This window comes from Megalops cyprinoides, chromosome 20, assembly GCF_013368585.1.
Source record: "Megalops cyprinoides isolate fMegCyp1 chromosome 20, fMegCyp1.pri, whole genome shotgun sequence".
In the NCBI taxonomy this organism is placed as follows: Eukaryota; Metazoa; Chordata; class Actinopteri; order Elopiformes; family Megalopidae; genus Megalops; species Megalops cyprinoides.
In genome coordinates, this window is record NC_050602.1 from 21,695,715 (window position 1) to 21,716,747 (window position 21,033).

Below are 21,033 nucleotides of genomic sequence, written 5' to 3' on the forward strand. Positions count from 1 at the left end.
TTGTAGTTAAAATGTAGCACTTTATAATACCTCTATAAATGCTTTGAAACGGCTTCACCAACTGGTTATATTAATGACCGGGCTATATTAATCCACTAGCCCGAAAAAGTTACTGGAGTGCAAGGTTTCTAAAAAAAAAAAAAATTGTATGAATTTCCGATGTGTTTGTTGTGAGTCACAGTGTACGTTGTTGTGCTCATCGTGTTCATTACTGTGAGGTAAGTGCACTAAATGCAATATTTATGCAAGAAATGAATAGGGACAATGGTTTTATGAGTAATAACGACGCACGCGGACACAGGCCGAAGGAAACCGGCTCATCAGTGGCATAATTCTGTTTGTTTGCTATAATTGGCCTAATCTCCGAACTGAATATTGAAGTCGCCTCAAAGTTTAGTTTTACGATCGCCCTTTCCGCATTTTAATAGTTTCGGAGACAGGCATAACACTTAACGAAATTCAATGGAGGTGCGGTCGCTGAAGTGGTAACGTTAAATGAATTGCAATCAAGATAATGCTTTCAAATTTTTGTTTTTTTAGATTTGGTTTATAATTAGCATACTTACAGAACAGTAAATTCTTACAGTATATTCTTGCAGTAACAATAATATAATACCGATCATAATAAAAAGTAAAAATAATCCGAATAAATTCTATTAAAATAATTAAACTATTCAACTGTTATTAAACTATTAAGTCTTCTGTTGCCTGAGGATACTATAAAACTAGCCCTGTATATTAGATGTGTGTGCTTTTTTTAAAGCTTGACTGTAAAATTTGTGTTTAGGAAACGCAAGACGGGCAAGCGGCTGTCATTGTGGTGAGTTTCGTCCAACATTGGCAGCTATCAGAGAAGTGTAAATAGGCAAGTGTTTCTGGTGCACAGAACCTGAAAAACCACACAGAGAGAAGCCACCTAACTCTGTCCTGCTGTGTATTTATAGAGAGAAACTTTTCAGCGTACTGTATCTATGAAAAAGTAGTTGAGCTGCAAGGAGAAGCGTGGCCACCATGAATATATAATTCAATGTCGATCCCCGTATGAAGAAGTAATGTGGATCCAAAACTTAAGTGATACACTGTGTGCATCAGTGTATTTTAGAACATATATCACAAAATATATAAATTATTGCCACATTAATGGACGCATACTTTATTCTACTGTAGTTAACATGCAATTGATGAATGATGGATTTTTTTTTTTAAATGTATGTACGAACATATTACCACATGTTTAAATCACACGTGAATCTTACTTTTTATGCTACTTTTGCAGAAGGGTCACATTTTTTGTCAATGAGCCCTCTGTCGTATTTGCATCTTTTGCCTCTTACACACAGTCGGGGTCTGAGAATTCTCTCAAAAACATCCGCTTCCAAGTTCTGCTGGAGATCCTCTGAGGCGTAATTCTCCTTTCCAGAAATATCCACTTCAGTCCAGGGTTCCCCCTCACAGACATGGTGCACGAGGTCAGATACCCCCAGCTAAAACACAAGATGGAAGATGCGGTGGTGCTGGGGTTCGGTGTGCATGCAAAACACTGTCCGGGGCCACGGCGACAAGAATAACCATCTAATAGTGGAGCAATGTGTGAGTCTGGGTGATATTTTAAGCCCACAGACACGGGCAGATTTAGGCGGGCTAAATTTGATGTCTTGCACAAGCCGTCAGTAAATAAACGGCAGAGAGAGAGAGAGGGAAAAAAAAACAACAACAGCAACTAAGGTTTTTAGACTGCAAGAGTCAGAATGAAATCAGTATGTGCAGATTTGGGAGGGAAAACTGCAAGCGTGTTAATCGAAACCAACAGAAAGCGTGGCGTGAATGTTCTGCCAAGGGGGGGCACAGCAGTGTGTGCTTTTTAAGACCACGGTGACGGGGTGGGTATCTCAGAGGGGCCCCAGCTGCCCTGACTGCCCCGCGTGGGTAGAGGGGAAGTGGGCACTCGTGGGCCCAGTGGGGTGGGGTCGTGGGAATGAAACTACTGTGCCCCTTCACTGGTGGGAAATCAAACTCTAAACATAAACAAGGCCTGTAGAGGCTCCAAAAGCTGGGGCCTCATAAAACATTTCTCCAGTTTTGATTGGGGGGGGTCCTTATCCTGGGCAATTAAACCATCGTAACAAAATGGAGGTGAGCTGGAGCTAGATGCCAGTAAGACAAACAGCACAGTTTCGAGTTAACTCAGTGCTGCTCTGTTTTGTCTTGTGCTGAAAAGCAGCACTGATACCCTTTGAGCTTGGCATTCTCTGGCAATGTCATCTGCAAGATGAGCAAAAATAACATTAAGAAATTTGGAATCGGTTGCCTTTGGGGAGCTGTTGCCGGTCACCTGTTCATACATCATACTTTTCTCGCCCTGCTGGTGGTCGATTAGATACAAAGAGCGAAGGCAGAACACTGACCTTTATTTGATAAGTATCCCGAACCTGTTTTTTACCGTGCTAATGCACGATTAACAGGCATGCTGATGTTCCACAAAGGTGCTGTAATGTTAGACACAGCTGAGACACAGGCATTAGACACAGTTTAGTAAAAACAGCACCAGTCTTAGATGGGGCATTCTTATTAAGCTTGTTAATGGGGAAATATGCAGTCAATAAACAGACTCAGGGCAGTTGTCAGTTCACAGGTAAACTCTCGGCTTCTCCTCTTTTTTTGCTGGTGGATTGCCACCGCTCCTGAACGGGAAAAAAAGGCAGAGCAGTAACAGCCTCCTTCTGCGCTCAGAGCTGATTTAACACGGCCCATTCTCCATCGTCAGGCTCGCCCCTCTCTTTTAGAGTCATCCGATTCTGAAAATAGCTGCAGAGCTGCAGATGTCTGGTGATGCTGTGCATGGTGGTGGGTTTCCAGGGCAGGCTTCTCTCTCTCTCTCTCTCGCTCTCTCTCTCTCTCTCTCTCTCCCGTGTGTTTCCCCTTTTCATGTTTTTCTCTTTCTAGCCCTTATAATGAAGTACATGCAGAGTCACATGTTGGATGGAGGGCAGTGGTTATATTCCAAGATAACTGTTAAAATGCCCTGAATGTCACTTGTTTTTTTTCCCCTTAGTGCTTTGCCTTTTTCCTTGCGACAAAGCACCCAATATTAGTATTCGCATAATGCATACGTAGAGTTATATTCACACTTTAATTGTTCAGTTTAGTAATAAGAATACACTACTAAACAGTAATTCCCCTTAGATCCTTTGAAATGAAGTATCTTTGCAGTGTGGACACTTATTAATCCTTGCTTAGCAGTAGTATCTTATCTAGGATTTGAGCTGGAAACCTTCTGTTTCATAGAGACGCAATTTTAGGGTGACACATCACATGCCTTACACACTAACATGGAGATAGTCAATCTGTGTGAAAAAATGTGGTTGCGTTAAATTATAGTAAATGATGTCTTTCACTCTGCCCCACCCTGTTGCCATGTCTCCTTTTTCTGTGACGTCACTTGGCTGTTTCTACCCTAAGAGTGAAGATAACCACCAACAGCCCAGCAGACCACCCTGCATACAACACTCAGACACCCTCTGCACTATGTGATCCTGGTAGGGGCACACAATGTGACGCTCATGAGACGGCAGTGTGGCATAGTGGTTAAGGAACAGCACTCGTAGCCGAAAGGTTGCTGGTTCAATTCCCCACTGGGGCACTGCTGTTGTACCCTCGGGCAAGGTACTTAACCCATAATTGCCTCAGTAAATATCCAGCTGTATAAATGAGTAACATTGTATAAAATGTAAACAATGTAAGTTGCTGTGGATAAGAGCATCTGCTAAGAGGTGGTATTGTAGTAAATGAGTTCTTGCAAGTGAAGTTTGGCTTGGGAGAGGTGTCAGACACAGCTCTCTGTTAGTCTGACTCCAGTGCCACTTCTAATTCTATATACACAAGGACCTTTAACCTTGCTAGTTGTATATTTAACAATTACAAGGATAACAGGATTACATGTGAATAACATGTATGTTTTATCGTTATTAACCTTTATTTAACCAACAAGTCTCCTGAAGGTAGGAACCTCTTTTTGAGAGAGACCTGCCCTGGAAGTTCTTTACATTTTGACGTGCACATAAGCCAATTGCAGTACAGATGACACACAACCAAACAGAATACTACAATAATGTTAGTTACCCCTCAATGCCGTGAAAACAATTACAGGTATCTGCAATATTTTTGTCTCTTAAGATTTTAAATTCTGACAAGGATACAGTTTCATCTAATCTCGGTACCTTTTGTAAAGTGCAGTATGTAATTATATGGATAATATCGAGAACACGGATAATGCACAAAATTAAACCATATTCATTGCCCCAATGCGAAAGCCTCTGCTAAGAAAATAAATAACATAATGGTTTTCTGTTGGTTTTTCTCCTGTCTACATTGACCTCACTCAAGCATGGGAGAACTGTGGGTGTATGGGAACTTTCCCCACTTATTAATGTTTTTTTTATTATTATTATTGCGTTTGTTTTCTTATCCTGCTCATACAATAGTGCTGGCATTACCTTTTAAAGGCAGACTGTATATTTATAATATGCCCCTAGGAAATGACTGTGAACCCTGGAGTGTCCCAGACCGAGTGGGTTTAGTGTGGACCAGGGCTAACTTTAGTACACATACACACATTGGAGTATAAGTGGCTATGAGGTGGGAGTGTTGGCAGGGGTGGCTGGGGAGTGTGGGAGGGGTTATTGGAACCCAAACTCTGTTAAAGTAACAGGATATTTTTTTTCTGTAGAAGTTATTGAGAAATATTTGCCTTGCATTAGGGATGGTACGCTGGGTAGGAGCGTCAACTTGATGTCAAAAAATGTAAATACAACGTTAAATGCACTTAGATCTCAGGATAAGAGCATCTGCTAAGTGACAAAAATGTAAATGTACTTTGATTGTCCTGAGGGTAAGTAAGTCAATTTTGGGGTGTTTATTTTGCCAGTTTATTTTGATTTATCAAGCCCTGCGGCTATCAAAGCGGTAAAATTGGGGAGAAAACAGCATACTGTATGTCAAATGCCTATGTTTAAATAATTTATTAGTCAAGTAATCTTTTTTATCTTTGCATCTTTTTAGATTTTTAGATTAATAATTACATCAGCAGTATAGTTAATATTTTCAGTAGCGTTACTAGAATTTGTGGATTTAGTTTAAAATTCATGGATAGCGACAATTTTAATGCATTTCCACAGTTCCATGGTTCAGCTATCTGAATATGCCCAAGCTCAGTGCATCTGGGAGATGGCAAGCAAGGAGACTGTGAAAATGATTACCAGCAAAATGAGGTACAGGTACCTGAGGAGGCTGGGAAGTGCAGGGATAAATGCTAAGTGTCAAACATGAAATACTCCTTTTTCTCAGAGCTGCCATTTGCCGCTGGAGAGAAATGGGGAGGAAGAAGATACAGATTTCTCAGATCCTGGACCAGCGCAACCGGCAGGTAGAGTAAAGCAAAACTCGGGGGTCTCTCTCATGCCCCTCTCTACAGCGGCACCCTGTGTGTGGACTGCAGTGTCAGAAAGCCCGGTGCTTTCTGTCTGGCTCTCGTAGGAAGACAGCCGCTGACCTCGGAGGAAAGATGAGAATGGCATTTTATTTTATGAGTGACAGTGTTTGCCGAGGTCACAGGGCCAGACAAAAATTTATTCAAAATTAAAATGAATTATACCCAAAAGCTGTGGTAAGGGACATTGTTTGTTATTAAATGTTAAATGTATGTGCTGCCTTGTGGTGATTCTCAATGTTTTAGATCACCCACTGACAGTGTCATGTAGACCTTGCACCGCAGAAGGTAAATGTGTGTTAGTATATGGTGAATTCTGAATGTAATAATAACGTAAAAGCCAAGGCATTGGCTTTTTAATATATGTCACAAATTGTATGGTATATGTAATTTAATGAATGTATTGTTCACTGTGTTACAAAATTTATTGGTAAAATTTCATATATTTCCTGACGTATGCAGCATTAACGATGTTTCTTGTAAGGGTTTGGTCTCTTTAGCAAAAGACTGATGGAAGTGTCTGGAAATCCCCAGTATGCAAAAAATATAAGCCCCACTTGAGATCACGTACTCATAAATGATCACAAATACTGATAATTGGAAGGTTCATCTCTGGTCTTTGGTCAGGGGGACTGTCACATCACTGCCATTTGTGGTCCAGTTTAGATTGTGACCTCATAATTGCGACATCCTGTGGTTTTCTTTGTAACGGCTCAGGTAAACCGAGTACATAAATACTAGTTGTTTGCTTTAGACGTGCAGACTTCCTGAACTCAGATAATTATTCACTGAGTAGAAGTCTGTCACTGAAACACTAAGACTGCACTTCTTTTTTCAGCATTTTCAAATAGATAAAATTTTATTTTAAAATTTAAAAAAAAAATTTTTAATTCCCATTTTAAAATGATTTTTCATGTGAGACACTACTATAGGCATACTGTTGCAGAATAACAAATTATGTAAACAAATGTGGTTCAAGTGTTTAACATATTTATCATATAATTGTATTTGCAAATGGGTAATTATAATCATGTACATAATATTTAGAAAGGAACACATTTTAAATCTATTTTTTATGACAAATATCATAGTCTCCCTTTTACTGAGACTAAATAGATTAATTAGATAATTGATAAGTAGATGAAGTTTCTTGATACCAGTCTTTTTGTCCTTCTCTATACCTTGTGTAGAGCGTCTGTATCTTTCTTTATATTGTGGTGGGCTAAATGGAGTGTGGTATTCTAAATGTAGTCTTACTAAAGTATTGTATAGTCTTGCCACATTCCCTTTGACTTATATAATGACTTAACTATATACCCCAGCATCACTGCGGCTTTCATAAGTGCTTCAGTGCTATTAGTAGTGACAGAGTCGGAGCCGGTATAACACCTTTTTCATATTTTGCACACTCTAGGTTTTTACCCCCATGAAATATGTATGCCTTACATTTCTACTGCCAGTACTGATGATGAACATTACAAGTAGTGAGATTTCATTAGCTAAGTATCTGAACATTTCCTGATTATATTCATATCTTGCATTTTTTCTAGTTTCTAAACTGTTAACCTTTCATCTGGATTTTGCATCATCAACCAATTAAACTATTTTGCTACTAATATCTTTGCCAAGGTCATTTGTACACATTATAAGAGAAAAATGAGAGGACCCAACACTAATCCCTGAGGGACTCCACTGTCTACAAATCCTTCCGAAGCCAATTTTGAATCCGCCTGGATATAACTGCTTTGATTCCTACTGATTTTAGTTTCATAGTCACTCGTGATACTTTATTTGGCTTTATGAGAATCCAATGATTGGATTGGAATGAAGTTTTTTGTAACTTTCTGAAAAATGTCCAAGATATTTTTTAAATATGACCTCTCTCTTAAGACTTCATGCTGACTGTTCCATATAATGCCCTTTTTATCCAGGAATAACTCATAATTTATCCTTTTTATTGGATTCCAGTATTTTAAACTAGATAAATTAGAGCTAACAAGCCTTTATTTTTATGTAGTCTCCTTTCTTAAATATTCATACTGTATTACCATGTCTCCCATGTCCAGGGATTTCACTTGTGCCTTTTAGATTGTATTGAATTTTTTGTGTGATTTGTAGTTTGTCTCACAAAAATCACAAAAATTTAGAGCAATTGCATATAATCCACGAGTGCTTGCCAACTGATAAAAGTTTAATGGAGAGAATAGGCCATCTTAACTCAGCAGTTAGACACTAAAAATAAAAACGAGGGGGTAATTTTTGGAGTTGGTGTCGAGTGCGCATGCGCTTGGCCGTTTCCCAGGTCACCTCTCCCCGTGTGTTTTCGGTTCCCCAGGTGACGTTCACCAAGCGCAAGTTCGGGCTGATGAAGAAGGCATACGAGCTGAGTGTCCTGTGTGACTGCGAGATCGCCCTCATCATCTTCAACGGCGCCGACCGCCTCTTCCAGTACGCCAGTACCGACATGGACAAGGTGCTGCTCAAGTACACCGAGTACAATGAGCCGCACGAGAGCCGGACCAACGCAGACATACTGGAGGTGCTGGCTGCTCGTCCGCATTTCCCCTGCACACACCAAACAGTTTCCACCCCCTCTTTCACTCTATGTGTCTCACTCGTCATCCACAAAAAGCAATCCCCACGCCTGCACTCGCAGGTTTTAAATGTTATTGATCTTATGTTATTAATGTTATTGATAAGTTACAAACAATAAAAGGAAGCTCTGCTGTTTTTTTCTGATTTATCACCAGCGTGTGAATGTAGAAGGAACCTGCTCTTTGCTAGGCTTCATAATCCTCAACATGGGTGGAGCTATCATGTAGAACCAGTGACCCACTGGGTTGAAACAAATCATGGTGTTTTGCCGTAGAGAGCAAAGGCTTGTGATTGGTTCATGTGTCACTGATTGACAGCACACTTCAGCTCTGCTCATCTCACCCATCACCCCTCTGTGTCTTCCGCTCACTGCTGCTTTAGACACTGCGAAGGAGGGGTGTCGAGGGGGCGGAGCTGGACAGTGAAGAGGCACCGCAGGCTGCAGAGAGATACCAGCAGCTTGGCCCAGGCGTGGGCCTCTCTCTTGCACGGCAGCGCTACTACGTACGTAAATGCATACCCCAGCTTTACTAGGTCAAGCCGATGCCCACAACAAATTAAAGCTACTGGTCTAAACGAAAACCATAAAATATACACATTGAAGATGAAAAACAATACACAAATGAGTACATTTCCTGTAGGAACTGTTAAAAGCTGTAGCGGGCAGCAGTGTGGTGTAGAAGCAGGACTCTTAACCAAAAGATTGCTCATTCAGTTCCCCACACTGGGGCACTAATGTTGTACTCCTGCACAACGTACTTGACCCGCAATTGCCTCAGTAAATATCCAGCTTGATAAAAGGATAAAATTGTAAGCCACTCTGGATAAGAGCGTCCGCTAAATGACACTAATGTAATGTAATGTAAAAGGTGAGCCAGTCCTCTCCTGCCTGACGTGCATCCCACTGAGCAGTGAACTCAGTGTTTCTGACACTCGTTGATATGCAAGCAGGATTAGAGGGCAAATGGTCTGCAGGGCTTTTGATGTGATAGTATTTAATATATGCCACAGTCAGTGTCGTGTCCACCAGAAGAGGCTCATGTGGCTAGTTCAGTATCCCCACTGCAGTCAGTGTATCAGCTGATATTACATTACATTACGTCATTTAGCAGATGCTCTTACCCAGAGCGACTTCCAAATAAGTGCATCACTATGCTAGGAGTAGTTATCGAGAAGTAGGTCAGTACGATAGTTAAGTGCTAAACTAGTGTAGAGTGCTTTTTTTTTAGAAAATTCTTTTTTTTTCATATTTTTAGAAAATTGAGATAGATAGGATAGATATTTGTGTGCCTTTATTTGTGTGTAAGTGTGTCTTTTTGTGCACCTTTTAGTAATGCTGTCTTCTTGTATCTCGCTTGGCATCAAGTAATTTCCTCTCGGAAAGTATTAGTTTATTAAAGTTATTTAACATTAAAGTTTATTCATTTCTATTCTGTGTTACTCCACTCTGTTCTGAACAGGGGGGGCTGTTCGAGAGTAACGGCTGAGAGTGATTTCGAACGGGCCTTCCTCATTCTCACCCTGCTGCTCCTGTGTATTTGCCCATCTCTTACTCCCCAGGCTCCCTCTCTGCTGCCCCCAGAGGCTCAGTTCTCCTCCCCTGCAGGTGGGGAGAATGGACCGGCCAGAGGAGGAACCTCCCCGAAAACCTGCCTGATGCCTCACAAACCCCCCCATCTCCAACACCCCAGCCCCAAACCAGGCTCCTCTGGCCTCTCGGCACTCATGCCCCCCCACGCAGGTGCGGTAAAAAAGTGGAAGTGGCATGTTTTACACCCTTTGCCCTTTCTTTCAGTACGTCGCTTTCTCCGTCCTCTACAGTAAACAGGCTTGGTTTACTTTGTGTCATATCGCTTGCCTATTTGTACCTCGCTGTACAATGCTCGTAGACTCAAACCTGGCTCAAGCCATGGGCCTGTACTGAAATGTGTTTACACCATTCTGACACAGTTAGGGGGAGGCAGTGTGGCATAGTGGTAAGGAGCAGAGGTTTTAAGTGAAAGTTTGCTGGTTTGATTCCCCGCTAGAGCACTGCTGTAGTACCCTTAGGCAAGGTATGCAACCCAGAATTACCTCAGTAAATATCCAGCTGCGTAAGTGGATAATATTGCAAAAATTGCAAGCTACGTAAGCCGCTCTGGATAAGAGCATCTCCTAAATGACAGTAATGTAATGTAATGATAATACAGAGCATGGACGGGCGTTGGAGGTGGAGCAGGCGAGCCGTGGGTTTGGTTCGAGCAGTGTGAGGCCTTTCTTAGAGAGTGTTCTTGTTGTCCTGGGTGGGCGGGATGTACATCTTCTCCTCGTGCCTCGTGGTGCGTGTAGGATACTCGTGAGCAGCTGTTCTTTGAGTCACTGTGTTGGTTCAGCCAGCTGTGAAGACAGGAAGTGCCCCCCCCCCCAACCTCCTCCCTTGCTGTGTGGAACAGACCCACGTGCAGGAGGAAGGGTGTAAGATGAGTAGTGGTGGCTTTTTTTTTTTTTCTTTAATCCCCAATGTCACTTCCAGCGCCCTCACCCAAAAAGATAAATTGTCTGAACCCAAGGTGAAAAGGCAGCTCTCAAACACACAACTGTCCACATGGGGATGTGGCAAATTTGCTAAGTGATTGTGTTCACGGTGAAGCCATTTTTTAATTCCAGAATTGCAGAAGTTTGTGACCATTAGTGACCCTTCAGCTTATTAGTGATTATATTTATGATTATTACTTGTGATTATCTGATGTTACGAGCACTGTTCCCTGACTAAAAAATTGCCAGAATCCAACATAAGTGGTAACCGGATTCTCAAATTAAGGTTGCATTTTTAGAGATTCAGTGAAGTTACTGAAAAAAACTGCTGTAATTTTGAGCTCTTAGGAAGTGGAAAATGAGGGTGACGTGTTAAGAACAAATTAGATCGGTTATGTCAAGTATATAGAGAGGAAAACAGAGAAACACAGAGAGAAAGTAAAAAAGAGAGTGGGAGAGAGAAAGGGAGAGTAAGAGAGAAAAAATATGAATCCTGATATTTGAAGAACTTAATTTGAAAATTAAGTTTGCAGTTTATTTGCAGTGTTTGTAGATAGATTACAAACACTGCATCAGAATGTACTGGCCAATCAAAATTGGAAAGTAACAGATGACCAGTAAGGAAAGACCGTGAGAAAGAGAAAGAGAGAGCGCTGCACTTGTAAGTAGCAGTTCTCTTTAGAGAAGAATCAGCTGCCTTTTTCTGTAAATCAGGACAGAAATAGCACCGTATTGACTTCCTGTTCCACACTTCCTACTTGTCTTCCATTCTCTGCAGGTATTGGCTACTCAGTGTTCCCCCACGGTGACCTGAGCAGAGCCTTGGAGATGAAGACTCCGCCCCCGCTGAGCCGGGGCTGTGTGAACCGGCGAATGGAGATGCAGCCGACCCTGTCAGATGGCCATACCAGCCTCAGCAGTACGGTGAGGGAGTGCCTCCATTTCCAAACTGGAGCCGCCGCAAAAATCTCTGCGGTACAGCTTTGACCCTGAACGAACCATCTTGCTCTCTGAGTAGCCACCCTGTATTTTTATGGAACACAAACTGCTAACTTTCAAAGAGTCCATTGCAGCCAGCAGCCGGGTTGTCAGTTGTTTGTCACCATTTGTATCCTACACTGATATTTTCAATGGACTGCACTACTATACTGGTAACAATATGAACTTTGAATTAAAAAAAAAGAAAAAAAAAAAAACGGTGAGTGTTATGGAGCAACGACTGCAGAGCCCCGGTTACAGCAGGGTTTTCACAGCCTGAGAGTGCTGCTCTTGCCCGCATGCAGTCGTTTGCAGTACAGACATTCCAGATAGTGAGTGCTCTTCTTCACCTATCCAACAGAGGCCGCTGTATCACAGCCTACATCCAGGGAACCACATGGTCGCCATGGGGAAATCGGGCTTGCTAGGACATAGTCTGGGGACGTATGGACACTCCATGCCTGGTAAGACCTCTTGCTCATTCACCACAGTTACTTCCACAGCTGGTTATCCTACACAGAACCTAAGTTACTATTGTCACATTAACACGGTAGCAATACTCTGTTTTTGGTAGGCTTGGTCGTTGTATTTATATACGTATGATATGTATAAACCACAAATATAAATTGTTATGACATCTGTATATACAAGCAAGAACATTCCCCTGTATTCACATATTTTTTTTTAGAAAATCTTTTCAGTATCAGCTAATATAATTCGATGAGTGTCTGTAAATGGTGGCCACTGATGACTTCCTGCCTCGTTTGCCTAGAATACGCCCTTCCAGGCTCCTCCCACTCTGTGGGTTCACAGCGCAGTGCAGTGGGCCCCTGGAGATCACCACATGACCCAGAAGGACGTGTTTCTCTCAGTGGCTTGGGGTAAGCCAAACCTTCCCCACCCATCGATACCAACCCTCAGACTCATCTCAGCTCTGTTACCTAGTTATAGCACTTAAATCCAGCATGTTCATGTGTATATACTTGGGCAACAGTGTAACATAGTGATTAAGGAGCAGGTTCAATTCCCCACGTGGGCACTGCTGCTGTACCCTTGGGCAAGGTACTCAACCCACAATTGCCTCAGTAAATACTCAGCTGTATAAATGGGTAACATTGTAACTGCACTGGGTAAGAGCATCTGCTAAATGCCAGGAACGTAAATGTATTATTTTATTATTGCGTTTAAACACTAGTCATTGAAATTGATGTGGTCTCATGTTTTCTGTATGTACTGCTGTTCATGTGGCGGTTTTATGAGCACTTAAGTGCCTATGCTACAGACACTGGACTGGGTAAGAGCATCTCCCAAATGAATGAAAGTATCTGAACCTCACAGCTCACTGCAGTGCGGTCATTAAAACCTGGCCAAATCTGTGGCCTTGGGAGTGTTTCTTATTTTGAGGTTTGTCACTAGAAACCGAGCCTGCTCAACCCTCGCCAAGGAGAGCTGTGTACATGTAGCAGAGAATGTTCTTTTTTAAAACATAACTCTGAGAATTCTTTTTTCTCAGAGCTGAAATGACCTTACTAGAGGGTGCAACACTAACAGTGTTGGTTTATTTGCTGAACATTGCAGGCGGTAGATGTATTTCTGAATTGGTAAAGTGAAAAACACATTCAAGCCGGTGAATTGGATGAGTTTAAACATATTCATTGAAAGTGGTTAACTGGAGTAACAGCCTTCAGACACTGTGGCCCTCCAGAACTAGAAGCTCTTCCACACCTGCCTTAGTGTAATACCTTAGTGCAGCAGCAGATGGAATTGACTGTATTTTTATGTGCTGTTATTTTCTCCACAGATGGTAAGGGCAGATTTGTCATGTTATCTGGCTCTGTTGTACAGCAGGGACACTGTTAATCAAATCACAGCATTTTGTTGGCAGCTACGCACCTGTGAAATCCAGAGAGACCGCCTGAAAGAAATTCATCACTTGTCTGTTAGTGCCATCTAGAGGCTGAGTGTGATATCTCATGTTGAAAATACAGGCTAGGAAAGAGATGCCTTCTGGTAATTTGCCTTCAGCCACTGTCAGGCTGCATCTCAAAAGTGCTAAATTGGATCTTTACTTCAGTTCTTACATCCTCACAACCTCCATGACCCTGAAATCCTTCAGGACAGTTCCAGGTCTATAGGAGACATATGAAGGCAGCAAGACTCCTCCTCTACGTCAATGTATCCTTATGCAGGTTTTTTAAGAGGTCTGTGATGTAAACTGGCATACATGTGTCACACCATCCTCTGATCCAAGATCAGTTTATCTATCAGTAACCATGACCACAGCTCACTGGTCTATGTTTTCTGACTGGACTGAGGGTTGTTGTCTGATGATAGCATTATAGGTTGCCATCATTTGAAGCTCAAAAACCACTGCTGAGCCTCTCTGGGCCCTTTGTAATGTGTCAGGTTATGTTTTTCATTACTATTGACAGAGGATATTAACTTCATGAACTGCCAGAATATGAATTATTACTGTGGTTATCTAACAGAATTTGCTATGAGCCACCTGCTGGTCTTAGTGCTGCTCATCAGCTGAAATGTGACCCAGCTGGTCTGTGTAGAAGAAGCATGCTGATCCGGGGTCAATGAAACCGCTTTGTTGCTTGCAGGATGTCGGGTGGTGGCTGTTCCTTCTCCACACGGATGTCCGCGACGACCCCTCCTCCTCATCCCTTCCTCAACATCAACATCAAATCAGAGCGGGCCTCCCCCGAATACACCTGCCCGCCAGCCACGCCCCCTCTGCGGCACATGGGCCGGCGCTCACCAATCAGGAACCCTGACTTGACCAACCACAGCGACCCACCAGAGCCGTACCCGGCCAATGAGAGGGAAGGCCTCCGGAAGGAAATCTACACCTCCCCACGAGGCGTGACCAGGGCCCTGGTGGAGGAAGAAGGCAGACTACCCATCAGCCAATCAGAGATCACAGAGGGATGGCAGCGATAGGGGTAAACCTCACGCCTGTCTCTTTGCCCTCTCCCCATAGAAGGTGAAGGTGTGGGAGGGTGTAGAACTTCCCACATTTCCAAAGATAATGTATACGTTTGACCCCCCCCCCCCATGAGCCGTGAATGGTCTGCTCCACAGCCCTCCTAGTCTCCTGAAGTGGAAAAGAGATGGTGGAATCTATGATTGATGAGTCCGCAGACTCTTAGTTTGCACCATAGAACCACACAACAGCAACCCCGTAAACACTCACCCAAGCCCCAGTCAGGACCATCAGCTTTTGGCAGCGTTTCAGAGACTAACTCTTCCTGTGTTTTTGGTAGTTAATGGTTATTTATTATTAATTCTGGGTTATGGTGATAAACGTTTTTCTTCACAGTTCCTTTTTTTTGTGGTAGTTCTTGTATTGACATAGCTGGTTATTTAAAGGGCTATTGAAATCCTCAGTTGAACAGCTCTCTCTCTTATGCAAGGTTTGTAGGACTTCCACAGCATTTATGAATGGAACAACAAATGTTTAGTGTTTTGACGGTGAACATGTGGTTAATGACTTGAATATACTGAACCACTAATAAACGAGTGATTAATACAGCTGACACAAAATACCCAAGTGAAGCTAGAAAGCCTTGATGATTGGATTTGGCACAATTTTAACACATTTATAACACATGTTTACAAACAAACAAGAAAGTATACAGTATAGCAGTGAAGGGCTGAACAGTAGATTAATAAATGGCAGATTAATAAAATCAATATTACCATATTTTTTCTCAGGGATATTTTTTATCACTGTAACTTAAATCATAGCTCCATGTATGTAGCCAGTTTCGCTGCTTCACAGGTCTGTGTCCTGTAATTGGTTTGATTTGATATGTATATACCTTTTTGGACCCCAGAGTATTATATTTATAATCGGATGGCTAATCTGAGAATATGACGTTAAATTGTGAAATATGTCTGAGTATTATTTTATTTTTACATTTTCATACTCATTCACTACCTTGAATTTGTGTTTTAGCCTGAGACTTCTGTCTGGGGTTTGGTGAGGTAAAAAAAAACAGTGTAATTCTGATTTATCTTAAAGCACGTAGAGAAATTAGCTTTTCTATAGCATCAGAAATTCATGAAGTTTAGATTCCCCCAGTGAGACAGATACATGTCCGAGCTATTGCCACTCACTATTTGTATGTCCTGGTATTTACTTGAGGATTTGATATCACATAAGCAATTTGAAATGCTCGTATTAATTTTTGAGGGTCTGGGACCCAAATATATATGTGAATTTACAGCATAACTGCATTTGTATGTCTGTAGGTATATTTGTAGGATGTGCATGCTTTTTTGTACTTTAATCCTGGTTTAATGGTTTAATCTTTTCATGTAGATATGTAGGGTGCCTATGTAGGATGCCTTCTGCACCTGAAAATAGAAATTTGCTTGCTTTACAAAGCTAACATGTCTGTCTTTTTGATCTTCCTTTAAAAATGTTTTTAAGCATTTTTCCACATTAAAAGATGTGAATCAAAAAAGCCCTGGTTTCCTGAAGATTGCCTATTGGACTGTACCAAATGTGTGAGTGTGTGTTTATTGATTAAAATTTGTCTTTGCAAATGCATATTTTCAGGTATGATATTCTGTGCTGTACATACACTTCGTGTTTGCTGTTGAGCCGTGGTTTTCCTGTACCGGTATCAAGGATATTTTGATGCTTCTTGGAAACATGAAAGTGCACACACAGTGCAAGGCTCTGCTGCAGTGGTGGTCGCAGTTCACACAGCAAGCCACCAGGGGTCGTCCTGTCCCAGAGCCCTGCGCTGGCCCGTGCAGAATTTCCCAACCCATCGAAAGTTTGCCTCTCATTAACACCTCCTTTATTCCCACTGACAAAAGGCACATCAAAAGGATCAGCCTGGGAAAGCTTAATGAATGCAATGTGGCGTTGTAGTCTTTGGAATTATGCAGAGGCCGACGACAGCAGTCACATCCAAATGCCCTGACACGCTCAAACTGCAACGAGCGCTGCGGTGGCCGTGGATTCATTAAACTGGGTATGCGCCGCTGGATCGTTTTTGCCGATTTTTAAGCTCTAAATATAATTTGAGTACAGTGTAAACCTTGATGGTGAAGTAAAGTGATTGCCTGGTGGCATGATAGCAGTGCCACGAGATAACATCCAACATGGAGATCTTCCGTTTGAAATATATTTTCTAAGTATGCCATATTATAATTATAAATGGTGTGTCCAGTCACCTTCAGTTTATTTCACATCTGATTTACGTGACACACACACACTGAAGCATGTTGTCATTATTACCAGCATCGTGTGAATTCTTGTCAGCCAATGAACTAATGCAAGTAAGCCTATTTAGGGCTGTCGTGTGAATGAAAATTTTCAGGACTTCAGTGCGAAAGATCTTGTATCCTCTGTTTTTTTATCGGTGTCAGTCAAGGGAAAAATGCGTGGGCTACGCTTCTCTTTTAACGTCTGCTTATGGGTCCCTTTACGTGTCTTTTAACGTGTTTAATTGGACATCCCTGCATGTATCTCTGCTCCTGTGTTCATTTACTGTACTCTGCCTGTCTGACTTCATGAAAGGTAAAATCTTAAGATGGATGGATGTGGTGGGAAGGCGGGGCTGGGTTGGGTGGGGGTTTTGAATTCAGCGCAATGTGTGTAGGTAACAGCTGAAAGGGAATAACTGGAACGGCAGTTACCTTGTATTCACGTCATGTGCATGTGAACATTTATTTTAAGACTCTCCGTATATATATTTCCAAAAATAAACACACACACACAACCTTAAATTGCCCCTAAATTATAAGCCTCCCACACGGCGGATGCACACCGTGCAAACACCCCCCCCCCCCACCCCAGCCGACCCCCCTCCACCCCCAAATAAAAAGAGAAGCACTGGGGTGATGTCTGGGCACCTCCCCAGAGAGAAGGGCCTGTCTGTGGAGCACATCTGAAACCGCGCGCCCCGGTCCCTATAGCAACAGCCAGGAGCGCGGCTGGCCTCAGGCGGGGGGCCCTTTTCGTGCAGACGCACATAATTAATGTAATCATATAGATGTGTCAGAGCCTCGTCACCCGCGCTGGGGCCAGACACTCTCCCAGACTTGTCAGAGGCGCCTCTTGATTCTGTGAAAAATCGCAACGTGTCTGCGCGACGCTGGGTGGGGGCCGGGGGCTGGGGGGAGGGGGGGGGTGGTGTTAAGATGTAATATACACACACACGCACACGATATATGAGGGAGGAGCTTATGCACCCCCCCTCCCCCTCCCCGGATCCTGAACACCCTCCTCTGAGCAGCTGTTCTGCCCTCATTGTTAAAAGCACCAGCATCTCAATAATGTTGGGCAGACATGGCTGCAGATCCCACGATTAAGGACAGGACAGAAATAAAAAAAAAAAAACCATTGAATTGTGGTCTGACTTTGCAAAAAAAAAAAAAAGGGATCCCTTTCACGCTTTCTTTCATTGTCGTCCCCCGTGTCGTGTCGCTTAAGGTTGTCGGACAGCGCTTTTTTCACCTCCAAAGCCCGGGTAATCCCTGCGAAACACACAACTGCACTCATGTAGCGTCTTTACTGTGTTAGAATAATAAAGACTGGAAATCGCTTTCCCAGCATGTCTCATAGTGTCTCCGTATGGTCTGCCATAAAGAGCCAGAGGTCCCCAAATCAGCGCCATGAGTATTTTACACCGTGTACTGTGGGGAGTGTGAGATTTCTGTTAGGAGCCGATTTCGCAACTGGCTGTAGGATTGTACTGTTAACAGTACACATCTATTTCATGATTTTTCTTACCTACCTCTAAATGTTAGACAGAAAATGTGACATGTACTGTATTTGTCATAAAAGTCAGAGTATGATGAAGGAACAGCATTCGTTTTCAGTACTGCGTATGTCATTTTCATTGTGTGATCCAAGGAAAATAATTATATAGTCCACACTTTGTGTCTGGGTCCAGCATTTTACGTTGTCAGACCTGATGTACATAAAATCCAGAATATACAGTACATTTCAAAATATGTTTAATGTTTCCTTTCATGTAATTTTATGCAGTATGTGGAAAACATACAGTACAGTCACATATTGTGAAATATATTCTATAATAAACACAGACTTGCACAAATTAAAGAAGTCATTCTTTGTCATATTGACTATATATTTTGATATTCAGTTTGAAGTATATTCTTTTTATCACGTACAGTATTTTTTCCATACACTAATGTGTAATAGTTTTTGGGTTGAGCTGAATATCTGACAGTTGCAGTTTGAAAAGGAGTCAGAACCCCAGGCACATATGCATACATATTGAAGCCCCCAGTTTTTGTTATATAGATTTCCTCATCAATATTGTATTGATTATTACTTATTCAGGAAGCACAGTGTTGCAAAGGATTTATCTGTGTGAATATCTTAGGCTTCAGGTCAGGACCAAGTGTGGAAATGAAAGTGTATGTGATCTGCTGGGGTCATCGCTGCCTATTATGACCTCACAGGCAACAGGGCAGCGAGTAAATGTCATGGGGGTGTCATCGGAAACTGACCCGTTGTCCTGGCGATAAGGGCATTCTGCTGTCCGGTGAACTGTGAGGTCACAAAACAGAGATCCAGAGTTCATCACCAAGCCCTGTGCTGGCACACTCCCTGGCCACCAGAGGTCAAAGTGCCACATGACCTCCCTGACACAGATCCTCTTCGCCTGTGTTAAAAAGGCTTTTGTCTTCCTCATGTGTCCACACTGGCTAATGGCACCATGGTGAATTACAGCAGCTAATTTGTGTTTGTGAAATGCCTGTAATGAACCCCAATGGCCCCAGTCTGTAAAAAGGTAGTCAATACACCAGTAAACATGTATCTAATGAAAATACAATACTCCAGTCCCCAACTATGTAGGAACAATGCATCAGTCAATCTAATTTAAAAAATATATATTTTAAATGTGCATGTGTTCAGTAGGAAATAAAATAGCTTTCATTTCAAGCTCTCTTCCAAACGATTACAGAATTTCTGTTGATTATCTTCTGCAGTGGTCAAAGACCTGTCCCTCTATTTCCCCAGGCTTTTTTCAGACTGTTCATATAATTTAACTTTCAGTTGTGATCTAATACTACTAATCGCTGTTCCTCTCCATTTTGAAGAAGAAAAAAAAAATTCCTGTAAAACACTGATACAGATCCTGTTCCTTCAGAACAAGATAATCTCCCCCCACTCATCCAGCTGATAACCAGCCAAGCCCATCCTTGCCTTTATCGATTCTTGTTTTGTGGAAATCAAATATCACTAAATCATATTGGCCTTCAGACAACTGGTCTCCTCGCCTGGGGCTAATAAGGACACTGGGGAGACAAGGACTCTTGTGTCGCAGTGAAAACAGGAAGCATTTTAAAAGACAAATATTCAGGTCCTGCAAACCCACATTCAGCATGTATAAAACACCCATTAACTGATGTAAATATTGAGAAAAGTGTGGAAGTTCATGCAAGAATTTTACATTGTATCACATTTTAACCTACTATTAATTTAGGTTCCACTGCATATATTAACACGAGTAGGTCCATTAATTTGTAATGCTAAAAACTACATAATAAATTAAAAAACAAAGAAACAGGTTATCACGATAATAATGATATCCATCTATCCAGTCTTTGCTGATCTGTGTGTGCAGCCACACATATGTTTTAAGGCCAATTAAACAATAATGTGCTAAGAGGTCAAAGGTCACAGACTCAGACACCGTTTTATGGGATGTCACTGAGCCGGACAAAAAAAGGGGGGGGGGGTGAGGGGTAGTGTCTGGGACAGCCAATTTCTGTGTGGCGAGACAAGCCATTGTCATTCATGAGGTCTCTCGTCAAAAAGGTTATCCGACGTTCAGCTAAACTTCCCCACGCTAAATCCCGCCACCACACAATTAAATGCAGTCCAGCAACCCTGGTGTCCTTGTGTCATCTCCCACACAGGGAATGTTCTGGAAAACGAAAAAACCCTACAAAATACCGGGGAGGACGTGCTCGACAACTACAGGAAGCACAGTGTGCCAGTAACGGTGCAATGATTTCAGGCCTGGGTTAACACACTACACCCAACTTGATATATTATGCGCTTACTAACTGTGGACCCATCCCACTAACCGCAATTCATTTCATTGTGTTTGTACTTTCTTTGTTTATTCAGTATTTAGCTCCTGTGTATGGCCACTGGAGCCTGCTTGCAATTATAGAAAACCTTGAACTTGGGGGATATCTTTTATGGTGTAAATCAATGTAACACCAAAGCTTTAAAACACCTCATTGTTTTAATCTTATCAAACCACAAGCCAACACACACATATGCATGAATCACACTATACAGCATCCAAAGATTTTCATTCGGTTCACATGTATCTGTTTTAAACAAACCAAAGCTGTTTTGGTTTATATAAATAAGACAATAAATACACTTATTAAATAACCATGTCTTTCAAACATTTTGCATTTCTTCATAGATTAACAGCTCACTG

General features: G+C 42.1%; 1 protein-coding gene across 1 annotated transcript; it reads left to right on the forward strand.

The window, feature by feature from the left end:
• The first annotated feature begins 807 nt into the window (after nucleotides 1-807).
• On the forward strand, nucleotides 808-14,665 carry LOC118795413 (myocyte-specific enhancer factor 2B-like). The gene is made up of 9 exons (XM_036553872.1): nucleotides 808-820; nucleotides 5,344-5,422; nucleotides 7,821-8,024; nucleotides 8,462-8,584; nucleotides 9,641-9,821; nucleotides 11,373-11,518; nucleotides 11,934-12,036; nucleotides 12,345-12,453; nucleotides 14,182-14,665. Exons 2-9 carry the CDS (start codon nucleotides 5,369-5,371, stop codon nucleotides 14,519-14,521), a joined length of 1,260 nt encoding a protein of 419 aa, XP_036409765.1. The 5' UTR covers nucleotides 808-820; nucleotides 5,344-5,368; the 3' UTR covers nucleotides 14,522-14,665.
• Nucleotides 14,666-21,033: the final 6,368 nt, after the last annotated feature.